Below are 12,704 nucleotides of genomic sequence, written 5' to 3' on the forward strand. Positions count from 1 at the left end.
TAGCTTCGGGTATCCAAACATTCAAAATTCCCACTAAGTCACTGCAGCCTTACCCCAGACAGTCATTCTCCAGTCATTCTCTCCTGTCTTTCAAATACCATTCAGTAAGAAATGTGCCAGTTGTTTATGACTTGCATCTACTCTCATCCTACTTAAACATGATGCTAGCATATCATGACTGTAAATCATCAACAGCAAAAATGTTGACTAATGAAACTAGAGTGACAGAAAGCTGCTGACATGTCAAAAAAATTATTCACATGGCACAGCAGCCTCCCTTTCTATGGTCCTGTCCTTATATTTACATGAACTCTATGCATTTCTTGAGCCTGAAGTCCTTCATTAGGATCTTAGTTTTAAAAGCCATTGCCCTAAAAAAAAACAAACCATAACACCCTAAGCAGTGTAGAAGTAGTGAAGCAGCAAAAATTATTATATTTAAAAATTGAAATGGAAATCCCATGGGACAGGGTACTAGAAGGTAAGGGGGCCCAAGATAGTTGGTTAGCATTCAAGGACTGCTTCTTCCGAGCTCAAGATCAGAGCATCCCAACAGGCAGGAAGTCAAGGAAGGGTACCAGGAGACCTGCATGGTTGAACAGGGAACTGCTGGGCAAACTCAAGTGGAAGAAGAGGGTGTACAGATCATGGAAGGAGGGGCTGGCCACTTGGGAGGAATAGAAGTCTGTTGTCAGAGGATGTAGGGAGGCAACTAGGAAAGCTAAGGCCTCCTTGGAATTAAACCTTGCAAGAGAGGTCAAGGACAACAGAAAGGGCTTCTTCAAATACATTGCAGGTAAAGCCAACACTAGAGGCAATGTAGGCCCACTGATGAATGAGGTGGGGGCCCTGGAGACAGAGGATAAAAAGAAGGCGGAGTTACTGAATGCCTTCTTTGCCTCTGTCTATACTGTTGGAGGCTGTCCTGAGGAGCCACGGACCCCTGAGGCCTCAGAAGAAGTCAGGATAGAGGAGGAATCTGTCTTGGTTGATGAGGGCTGGGTCAGGGACCAATTAAGCAACCTGGACGTCAATAAATCCATGGGCCCTGATGGGATGCACCCGCGGGTGCTGAGGGAGCTGGCAGAAGTCATTGCTAGGCCACTCTCCATCATCTTTGCAAAGTCGTGGGCAACGGGAGAGGTGCCTGAGGACTGGAGGAAAGCGAATGTCACTCCAGTCTTCAAAAAGGGCAAGAAGGAGGGTCCGGGTAACTATAGACCGGTCAGCCTCACCTCCATCCCTGGAAAGGTGATGGAACAACTTGTTCTTGGTGCTGTCTCTAGGCACATCAAGGATAGGGGGATCATTAGGGGCACTCAGCATGGCTTCACCAAGGGGAAGTCATGCTCAACCAACTTGATAGCCTTTTATGAGGATGTTACCCGGTGGATAGATGATGGTAAAGCTGTGGATGTGGTCTATCTCGATTTCAGTAAAGCGTTTGACACGGTCTCCCACAGCATCCTCGCAGCTAAACTGGGGAAGTGTGGTCTGGATGATCGGGTAGTGAGGTGGATTGTGAACTGGCTGAAGGAAAGAAGCCAGAGAGTAGTGGTCAGTGGGACAGAGTCCAGTTGGAGGTCTGTGTCTAGCGGAGTCCCGCAAGGGTCGGTTCTGGGACCAGTTCTATTCAATATATTCATTAATGACTTGGATGAGGGATTAGAGTGCACTGTCAGCAAGTTCGCTGATGACACAAAACTGGGAGGAGTGGCTGACACACCAGAAGGCTGCGCAGCCATTCAGAGAGATCTGGACAGGCTGGAAAGTTGGGCGGGGAGAAATTTAATGAAATATAACAAGGGCAAGTGTAGAGTCCTGCATCTGGGCAAGAACAACCCCATGTACCAGTACAAGTTGGGGACAGACCTGTTGGAGAGCAGCGTAGGGGAAAGGGGGGACGTGGGGGTCCTAGTGGACAGCAGGATGACCATGAGCCAGCAGTGTGCCCTTGTGGCCAAGAAGGCCAATGGCATCCTGGGGTGTATTAGAAAGGGTGTGGTTAGCAGGTCAAGAGAGGTTCTCCTCCCCCTCTACTCTGCCCTGGTGAGGCCGCATCTGGAGTATTGTGTCCAGTTGTGGGCCCCTCAGTTCAAGAAGGACAGGGAACTGCTAGAGAGAGTCCAGCGCAGAGCCACGAAGATGACTAAGGGAGTGGAACATCTCCCTTATGAGGAGAGGCTGAGGGAGCTGGGTCTCTTTAGCTTAGAGAAGAGGAGACTGAGGGGTGACCTCATTAATGTTTATAAATATGTAAAGGGCAAGTGTCATGAGGATGGAGCCAGGCTCTTCTCAGTGACATCCCTTGACAGGACAAGGGGCAATGGGTGCAAGCTGGAACACAGGAGGTTCCACATAAATATGAGGAAAAACTTCTTTACGGTGAGGGTGACTGAACACTGGAACAGGCTGCCCAGAGAGGTTGTGGAGTCTCCTTCTCTGGAGACATTCAAAACCCGCCTGGACGCGTTCCTGTGTGATATGGTCTAGGCAATCCTGCCCCGGCAGGGGGATTGGACTAGATGATCTTTCGAGGTCCCTTCCAATCCCTAACATTCTGTGATTCTGTGATTCTGTGATCTTAGTTTTAAAAGCCATTGCCCTAAAAAAAAACAAACCATAACACCCTAGGCAGTGTAGAAGTAGTGAAGCAGCAAAAATTATTATATTTAAAAATTGAAATGCTGTTCCAACTGCAGGACTATTCAAGTCACACAGAGGAGGTAGGCTATGCATCCACATAAGGAGTTCAGTAAACAGACCACCACCTTGTGGTCCAAGTACCACTACTAAGATCTCTCTGCTCACCAGATAACTCCCTCCACATGTGTGAAAAATGGGTTTAACTCCACTTCTCTATTTATTGGGACAGGGGAAGCTATTTTTCTACTAGTCCAAGGAAGAAGCAAAGAAAATTAAGTGGTAAGTGCATTTCCTAGTACCTCCAAGTACTACTCTAGAGATGGTACATTTTATGCACCTCTCTTCATTACATAGTATGTCTACATATTCAAAAAGAAGCTTTGGTTCAAAGGTTAAAATTTTCACTTTCACTTACAGTCTAGGCCTTAGACACAAGACACAAACAAAAACCCCAGAACAAACAAACAAAAAAAAACAAACTATCCAGCCTATGGCCTCTGGATTGTATGCAGCCCATCAGAACAATTTATCCGGCCCAATCCTTGCTCTGGAAGGCATGAGACAGGGCACAGAGTTGGGCATGAGCCAGATTAATTGCTCCAGATGTTTGTTCACCAAGTGCTGCCAAAGAATCCCCACTCTCCTCCCACTCCCATCATGCAACTTGAGCTGTTTCCATCATGTGACTAAAAGGCAAGTACTCCCCATCACAGAAGATATATCTTCATCACATGAAAGCACGTATGCAGGTTGCCCACATGACAATGTTTCTTATAAACTTGTCAGGTACACATCAGCCACATATCACCCCAGCACGGATACTCCTGGTGAGCAGAGGAGTGTGCATCTACATGGCACCAAACAGTCTGACCCTTGAGTTCCTCCACTAGATGCTATCACAGAATCACAGAATCACAGAATGTTAGGGATTGGAAGGGACCTCGAAAGATCATCTAGTCCAATCCCCCTGCCGGGGCAGGATTGCCTAGACCATATCACACAGGAACGCGTCCAGGCGGGTTTTGAATGTCTCCAGAGAAGGAGACTCCACAACCTCTCTGGGCAGCCTGTTCCAGTGTTCAGTCACCCTCACTGTAAAGAAGTTTTTCCTCATATTTATGTGGAACCTCCTGTGCTCCAGCTTGCACCCATTGCCCCTTGTCCTGTCAAGGGATGTCACTGAGAAGAGCCTGGCTCCATCCTCTTGACACTTGCCCTTTACATATTTATAAACATTAATGAGGTCACCCCTCAGTCTCCTCTTCTCTAAGCTAAAGAGACCCAGCTCCCTCAGCCTCTCCTCATAAGGGAGATGTTCCACTCCCTTAATCATCTTCGTGGCTCTGCGCTGGACTCTCTCTAGCAGTTCCCTGTCCTTCTTGAACTGAGGGGCCCACAACTGGACACAATACTCCAGATGCGGCCTCACCAGGGCAGAGTAGAGGGGGAGGAGAACCTCTCTCGACCTGCTGACCACACCCCTTCTAATACACCCCAGGATGCCATTGGCCTTCTTGGCCACAAGGGCACACTGCTGGCTCATGGTCATCCTGTTGTCCACTAGGACCCCCACGTCCCTTTCCCCTACGCTGCTCTCCAACAGCTCTGTCCCCAACTTGTACTGGTACATGGGGTTGTTCTTGCCCAGATGCGGGACTCTACACTTGCCCTTGTTATATTTCATTAAATTTCTCCCCGCCCAACTCTCCAGCCTGTCCAGGTCTCTCTGAATGGCTGCGCAGCCTTCCGGCATCTCAGCCACTCCTCCCAGTTTTGTGGCTTGGGGCTTACTCAAGACAATGTGGCTTCAGAAAAGAGGAGAAAAGTTCAAGAGTTACCATCTACTTTGTGACCAAGTTTGAAGAAATTATTCCATTCAAAAGCTTTGTTTGAGCCCGACCTATTTTTTCAAGTTTCACACTCTGTTAACAAGCAGCTGAGGTTGAAGCTCATGCTAACAGTGTTTAGGAGCCTATTTTTTTAAGGCTATTTTTCAGTAGCATTCTTCTTCTCTAAAATTGGGTAGATCTTTAAAAATAAACTTCATAGGAATACAGTGAAAAGGAAATAGTGAAGAAGCGTAAAAATAGACAAAAATAACAAACTATAAATCATTCATTTCCATCACATGCTGACTTGCAATGACACTTCTGCTGTTAGTAAAGAAAGGAGTTCAGAACATTTAGGGACAGGTTCATTCCTTCTAACCTGAAAGCATTTTAACTTGTTCCCAAGACAAGGATATCACAGGAGACTATGGTGTAAGTCACCTGTCTCAGCTTAGACAGACTCCAGTACTGTTTCACTATGCCTGACAGAAGGGATGAGTGAGGCTGTCCAAGTCCTTTGTGAACTCAAGGCAGATCTCAAACAAGCTTGGGTCCTACTCATGTGACGTATACTGCAGATCCGCACTCCTTGTGGGAACACATCAAGTTTGTATCAGGAAGTTATATGCAACAAGAAGAAAGAGTTGAAATGGGGCGGGGAGAGGGAGGAGGTTGAATAATACCATGCTAAAGCCAAATCAAGTAATAGAGGAGCACACACTGCATCTGCAGGGACTACAGGCTTGGTCCTGCCATCCCCAGCCCAGTAGATTAGCTTGATACCAGGATTTTTTGTTGGAATTAACACAGTTCAGATTACTTAGCTAGCCTCCAAAATTCATTTAACACTTCATGCAGAGAAGAGAATAACTTAGAAAAGCATATAGTCCATGTTTGTTGCAGTAAAGATGTATTGTGGTTGTGGTGGAGAAATACATAATATGATTGAACACATCCCAAATCATTTGATCATAATGATAGGAGTTGCCTTTGATCCAAGACAACCGGAAAAGTGGTTTTGACTGAAAAGAAAAAAACAACCCACCTCCAAGAATTCTAATTAGCATGAGTAATACATGAGCTGATTCAATATAGAAAACCCACTTTAATTCTATGGTCAGACACATGCATGTCAAAAAGGGACTTCCAACTATGTGCAATTTATCTTTATTTTACCAAACTTTACTATTACTATGTCTAATTTCTAATACTATCAGATAGTAAACTCCCCATGTTCTATAGAGAATCCAGTTTCATAGTCCAGCTTGCTCCTAGAACCCCTCCAGGACAATCCTACCACGTTACTGGGGAAAAAAAGGAAAAAAAAAAATCAAATGCACGTAACCACCCAGGGATTAAGGCAGAATCAGCAGCCCATAAAACAAAATCCTCATTTAAAAGTATCATACCACCTTGCTTGTTTTCCTTAACAGCCTCAATTGCTCTGTATTTTTCTTGTTTTCAGGGGACCTATACAGAGGGGACCTCAACTATGAAAAGCCAGTGCAGCCACCTGTATGCCATTTCAAGGCAGGCAGAAGTACAAGGCTAACAGGCATAAAAGAGGGGTCTCCCCTCCAACTAGTAGAGGATCCAAAGCAGGCTGCAAATGGCGAGATACACTCCAGAAAGAACTTTAGGATTTAGGTATTCAGGCATCTTCTTTCCCAGTTTACACACATTTCCTCCCTGGGCTAAGTGAAAATTTTTAATTTGGGGAGATTGTCAAATTTACAAGATTAGGCAAAGTCTGTTTGAAAAGTTTCAAGCTTAAAATAAAACTTTTCCTTGAGCTCTGGCAATTGTATTGCTAACAACAGAATTTCTAGCACAATAGTGGCAACGTGGTACAGACTTTTTTCAAACACTAACTGGGTTAAGAAATCAAAGCCTATCATTTAGATACGGAGATAAAATGTGCAGTCTTTATGTTAAGAAACAATGCTTACAGATTACATGCTACAGTCAGGCTACTGTCCTGCATTCTTTGTGCAGCACAAACTCACGGGGAAGCTGAAATTCTGTTATCTCTGGTAAATCAGCACTGATTAGACAGTATATGTGCAGAAAAAGAATCAGATTCATAGAAAGGCATAAGAAAATTCTAGGTTAGCCTTCTATAAGCAAAACTAAAAATTTTAAGAAGGACTATGTCAGGTTGGAAAGCAGAGTCTAACAGCCATAATAGCTTCTAACAAATTAGAAGAGCCATATTAGCTTCTGTTCTGCACAGCAGGAGACCAGGACAGTAGTCATTCTCTAGTCATTGAAAGGACTGCATGACAGCTAAGCCTTTATAACAGTATCTGTGGGCTCACCCTATACTCTATCACCTTCCTGTGCTGGAAGAGCAAAGACTCAAGTCTTAGCATAGGCATAACTGGAGAAAAAGCCACTAAAAAAAAAACCAAACAGTTCAAGGTACAATCAACATTATCACTCACTCACATACTCATAACATCAATGTGTAACCCTTCAAAAAAGTAGATTGCTCCCTTGCATGCTTTCAAGATCCCCAAACCTGTAAGCACACTATCACACTTATCACAGAGGTATTAAACAAACAGTGGAATAGAACTGTTCACATCTCATTTTGCCTAGCTGTTGAGTCAGGTGAAGCTGCGTGTGTTCTGTTGTTGCTGTTGTTAAAAAAAAGGAAAAAAGAGAGAAAGAGAAGTTTCTCCAAAACGTTTATAAATGGCTAAGAATGATACAAGACTGACAGCAATTCTGATCACTAATCAAAACAGTTTTGTTAAGCATCCATCATTGCTACTCAAGAAAACTAATATTGTCCCTTTTGTTTTCATCAAATCTTATAAATAAACCTAGGATGAAACTGTTTCATGGACAGTAAAACCTGACTATCACCAAAAGCAGTATTTATTCACCCCTCAGGCATGCCTGAGATACTACACTAAACTGCATGTTGTACAGTCAAGAAGCTTAGCATAAACTAATGGCACCAATATCTTGATGTACAAGGCGAACTACACACTACTATAAACATACTTTCTCTTGTTCCTGTCTCTTACTATTAGCCAATGGAGTGACACGTGTAACAAACTCTTCAGGAGCACATCCATCCTTTTAAGCAGAACCGGGAGCTAACAGAACACCACAGCCAGGAGACTGAAAACAGTAACTATTTACGGTAGGAGAGCAAAGAGGAGGAAGAGAAATGGAAGTGGGTGTACAGCAGCTGAGCAGCGATATCAAATGGAAGGGGTGGGGAGGCAAAAAAAAAGCAGATGAATAGGGAAGGAGACAAATGAGATGTGAAAAGAGACAGAAGACAAAATTACCAGGAGTTAGTCTAAAACAGTGGTTCTTAAATCACAGCTCAGCCAAAGAAAATGAGGAAGTCAGCCTGACAGGAAGAGTAAATTACAATGCTGCCATCAGCGTCTGTCTTCTTGAGTGGTGTTGCCAAGAAAGTCAGCCATGGCTGGGAGCTACTGGCCTACCACATGGCTGGTGCAAGTGCTGTCATGACTTTGTTAGCTCAGTGTCTCATGAATAGAAGGAGCGATGCAGGAGCTAGTAAGCATATGGGAATGGGAAAAGGGAGGAAAGCGGAATCACCGTTGAGCTCAACTGGAAATGAGATCAAGCTTTATTAACTGGTCCACGCACTAAGACAGCTACCACACAAGTCACACTTAGTCCGAAGCACTATGAAAGCTGCAAAGAGCCCCAAAACCTGTTGAGGAGTTGAGGTGAGCTCCTCTGCAAAGATGCATAAATTACATAAAAATTAAATCTATGGTGGACACAAAGGTTTCATCCAGCATTCTTTAAAAATTCCTGAAATTGTAACTGATGAAGAAATAAAACTCTAGATAGGCAATACACGCAACAAAAAGAGAACTGTGATGTCTACAAAAATGTTACAAGGTACAACTGCATATTTTAATTCACTAAAGACATTAGCCACATAACATGCTGTCCTTATAATCTGTAATATTATGGTTGGTATAATCAGTCCAGTCAGAATCAATTTACAAAGGGAAAGAAAGTTTCCTAAAGATACCCATCCTAACTGACCTTCACCAAAACGCAGCGAAGTATAGAAAAGACTGCAGGTATGGATGGTCACAACCTCCTCCTCTCCCCCATGTTAATCCAATAATGCAAGAAAGAATTAAATAATGTTTTACAGGATTTTATCATTGAATATGGTGTAGCATTAGTCTTCCATTATGCTGACTTACACTGCATCATTGGCTCAGAGGGAACCTGGGAGGAAGTTAGAGGCCTGTTTTACTGAGAAACAGTACCAAAAAGATGGAAAATATTTGTGTGAGTTGAAAACGTACCGTGACTGTCTCTTCTGTACTTCTTTCTCTTTGTACTGGAGCAACTGGAAATTCAAGGAGGGATTTTACTGTCTTCCTTTTGGCTTTTTCCATTTGAATATTAGTAAAATAGTTGACAGCAGCAAACTCAATGAGAGCAGAGAACACAAAGGCAAAGCAGACCGCTATAAACCAGTCCATGGCAGTAGCATAGGATACTTTTGGCAGTGAATGTCTTGCACTGATGCTCAGCGTTGTCATTGTCAAAACTGTGGTTATTCCTTCAAAGAAACAAAGAAAAAGTATGGCTGAATCTGAGTAAATCAGAGCGAGAACAGGCAAGCAGGTTCAAACGAAGAATTTTAAATCACGTAAGTCTTTCTCTGCTGCTTGTGAATAGCGCATTAGATTTAAGTCATGGCAACTATCACATATCTATGAGCAGCTACGCACACAAAACAGTTATCCAGTTTTTAAAGGAGGCATGGGAAGCCATGACTTCAGCAGATCATCTACAGTTCACATGAAGAAAACATGGAAGCATTCATTTCATATTTTTTTCATGTCAAATTCAATAGAATTTCTTGCAAGTTATTTTCTAAAGATCTGAACATAATTTAAGTTGTTAAATAGCAGAGCGCTCCTCCGACTGCAACAAAGACATGATTTTTCCTGTAATGGGTTCAGAATGCCACCTATTACTCTGCATCTGTTCCACTGATCCCACTCATAATCCAGGTGCCATTAAGTCATGGCAAATTATTTTGCTGCTAAGGAAAACTAAGATTATGTTAACAACTCTGTTAATTAGCAAACCATTACCTTATCTTTTAAACCCTTCTGCTACTAGTCAATCAATGAAATTTTAATTAGAATTTAATCTTCTGAAAGAACAACTTTTTAATTAAAGTGTACAAGCATGAACACTGAGCTCAAAATGTGACCACTTCATGGTAATACTTCACATACAAATACATGCTGTATAAAAACAAGGCATGGGGTTTTTTTTCTTTTTCCATCCAAAATATCCCATATCATTCAAACACAAAATACCAAATACATAGTGAACACTGCTTAAGCCCTACCATGATAACGTCAAGGAAGACCAACTACAAATGGAGATGCCTTTACTCTTACGAAAAGAACACTGTACCCATTTTAATTCAAGATGAAATGCATAAGCTGAGAAGAATACAAAATAATTAAGGGCATGTTTTCCAACAGGATCCTCACATCCCCTACTCCCTAAATGGTGCTATACCGTCTGGGTAATGTAATATGAAAAAGCTTCACCTAGACACTACCACACAGAGAACAGGACACAATGAAACCAGTCTCTCCTATCAAAGAAAAAGAAAAAAGAAAACAGACTAATAGCCAGTTCATGAAAGCACAAAGAATATCTCAGAGCAAATGTAGCAGGATAAAAACACCTATGCAAACTCACAAAACCTTCTTCGGTGGGAAGATGTTGAAAAACACACCACTGAAAATGTTTAAGTCTGAGAAAAAAAATTATGGAAAGTTATTTTTTTCCTGGAAGAGACCCATCTCTGCTTAGCCCTGTCCTTCCTGATTCCACCTTTGTCCACTTCAAGCAAACAGTTTGTCTAAATTGTCTTTTTAAAGACATTTGTTTAATAGATGTAAGAATAGGGCAAAGTGGCTTGAATGACCAACCGTTCCCTAAATACCGAGGAGGAGAGGGGAGGCTGTGACAGTATTACAGTTTACTGCCATAGTCTTTTATCATTTTTCCCCCTATTAAATCATTCTTCTGGGAGACTCACAGTTGCCACTGCAACTGCCCTTGAATATGTGCCATAATGATTTACAGGGTAGGGAATTAAGTTCTGGTAAAAAATATTATATATACACATGAACTGTAATATCTAGAGCTAAATATTTCCAAGTTTCTGATTAGAAATGCACATAACCATATAAAAACATATTAAGAGTATTTTAATATAAAAATTAATTTTAAAAACCTGTTTGAAAATTACTGCTCTCTTTCCTCTAAGAAACACCAAACTCCCCAGATTCAAGTGTCTGAAGCTCTGACTGCAGAAATCATGACCTGATGTACCTTAGTTACTTGTGTATCCTTCCTCTGTTACCTTTGCCAAGTTTTCCCTAATCATGAAGTGTCCAATGGGAAGATCTTTTGGTTAGCATCTTCTGACAGTTCCTCTACAAAGCTGGTACCATAGCAGGTATTCTGGCTTCATTCCTCTCTCTTGCCTGCAACATTTCTATCTTCTGTTAAGAAAACCTTCAGAAAACAGGGTCCCTTTTGGCATTTGTCAGAAAACTAAAAAGATATTTTTAGCCATACTTTAAGCCACTTGTTTTCAAAGGGGTTTTAGAGACTGATCTGTAACTTAGTGGATGTCCAAAGTTTATTATTATTTGTTTCAATCTCCTATATGGATATAATGACACATATTACATCTGTTGCTCTATCATTTGTTCATTTTCAATTATCACATTTTGTCTGTACATACAGATTCTACCTTTTCAGTTCATGGCAATACTCCCTTCAAAAAGCACCATTATTCAACATCACTGCAAAGGCATGTGAAGTGATACACTATTTTGCCTAATATAATGCTTGAGTTGAGAGCTAGTCGGGTTCTTAATAGCTTTACAGGTTGTTTCTCCTATAACTAATCATTAAACTTGTCTAATTTGTGATACTAAACAGTGTTCTGACTCTAACATGTTTGAATGGGCCATCACGTAGAAACATTAATTTCTATTACTCTTGCCAGTATCTATCTATAGAAAGGCTTTTTGTAGAACATTCTCTTCCTGATTAGTCCTGCTTGAGACTACAGTACATTATAAAGTCAAGACATTGCTCTATAAAGACTGCTTTTAAAAATGTTTTTATCCTACTTCTTTGTTAGGAATCGTATTTCCATTTAATTTCTTACGCTTTGTCTTCCATAAAAGCTTTTTTTGTTTTTTATTTTCAGAGTTCACTGTAGCATCTCATTCAAGCTGTATTTTGATGAGGGCAATTTTAATATCTTGCAATCATTTTGCTTTTTGAATTCATTTTCATAATGGCAATGGCAAAAAGGAGAGAAGAGCACTAAACATGAAATTACAGTAACAGGATCTAAGCCTTATCCGTAGCAAGCTTCCACTGATGACACAGATATCTTGTAAGAAGACATCTGTACATCTCGCATACTCCCAATCAAATTATTGTAAAAGGATTTTAAAAGGTGTGAGTTCAAGTACTTACACTACTGTCCACTGGAGGATAAAACTGCTCTGGATGTAGACTAAGGACTTGACCGAATTACTCAGGTCCAGGTCTTCCCAATTTGCTTCCCAAAGCAGGCAGAATACCCACAGATGTACATCCATGCGCCACGGGCAACCATGTCACCCTTCTGGTTAAATGTTCCAAATTTCTCTTTAGATTCCAAGGATTAACGTAATGCATTCTTCATACACTGATAGCAAAAATTCCTCTGAATTTACACTATTCCCTTGTTTCTGCACTAGCACAGAGGCAGGATACCCCATACACTAAAAAGGCCTATTCTAGTGAAAGCCATTAAAAGAGGAAGTATGAGAAAAAGTAAAAAAGAAATAATTACCAAACACAGTTCTAGCTGGGACAGACTCCTTATTTATCCAAAATGAAACTTGAGAAAGGATCACGGTCATAATGCATGGGATATAGGTTTGAATCATAAAATAACCCATTTTCCGTCTAAGGTGGAAGTAAACTGTCATAACAATATATTCACCTAAAAAAAAAAAAAAAGAAAATATTTTTCTGGCTGTGCATAAAATTTTTGTGTTGCAGAATGACTGTTTCAGACTATCAACTAGGATTGTTTAAGATGATGCTATTCATACCACTTAACATGTACAGAAAGATAAGTTCCTTAGAGACAAGAATGAAACAAAG

The 12,704-nt window shown here is 41.4% G+C and overlaps 1 protein-coding gene across 2 annotated transcripts in view; it reads right to left on the bottom strand.

Annotated features, from left to right (window-relative positions):
• The window catches only part of GABRA4 (gamma-aminobutyric acid type A receptor subunit alpha4), a 39,615-nt gene that overhangs the window by 12,641 nt on the left and 14,270 nt on the right, over positions 1–12,704 (bottom strand). For both annotated transcript variants that reach the window (XM_068402841.1, XM_068402840.1), the window contains exons 7-8: positions 12,388–12,540; positions 8,815–9,054 (exon numbers count right to left, since the gene is read on the bottom strand). In XM_068402841.1, the coding sequence (XP_068258942.1) occupies positions 8,815–9,054; positions 12,388–12,540 (393 nt within the window). The remainder of the gene's footprint in view (positions 1–8,814; positions 9,055–12,387; positions 12,541–12,704) is intronic.

This window comes from Nyctibius grandis, chromosome 6 (assembly GCF_013368605.1).
Source record: "Nyctibius grandis isolate bNycGra1 chromosome 6, bNycGra1.pri, whole genome shotgun sequence".
NCBI lineage: Eukaryota > Metazoa > Chordata > Aves > Nyctibiiformes > Nyctibiidae > Nyctibius > Nyctibius grandis.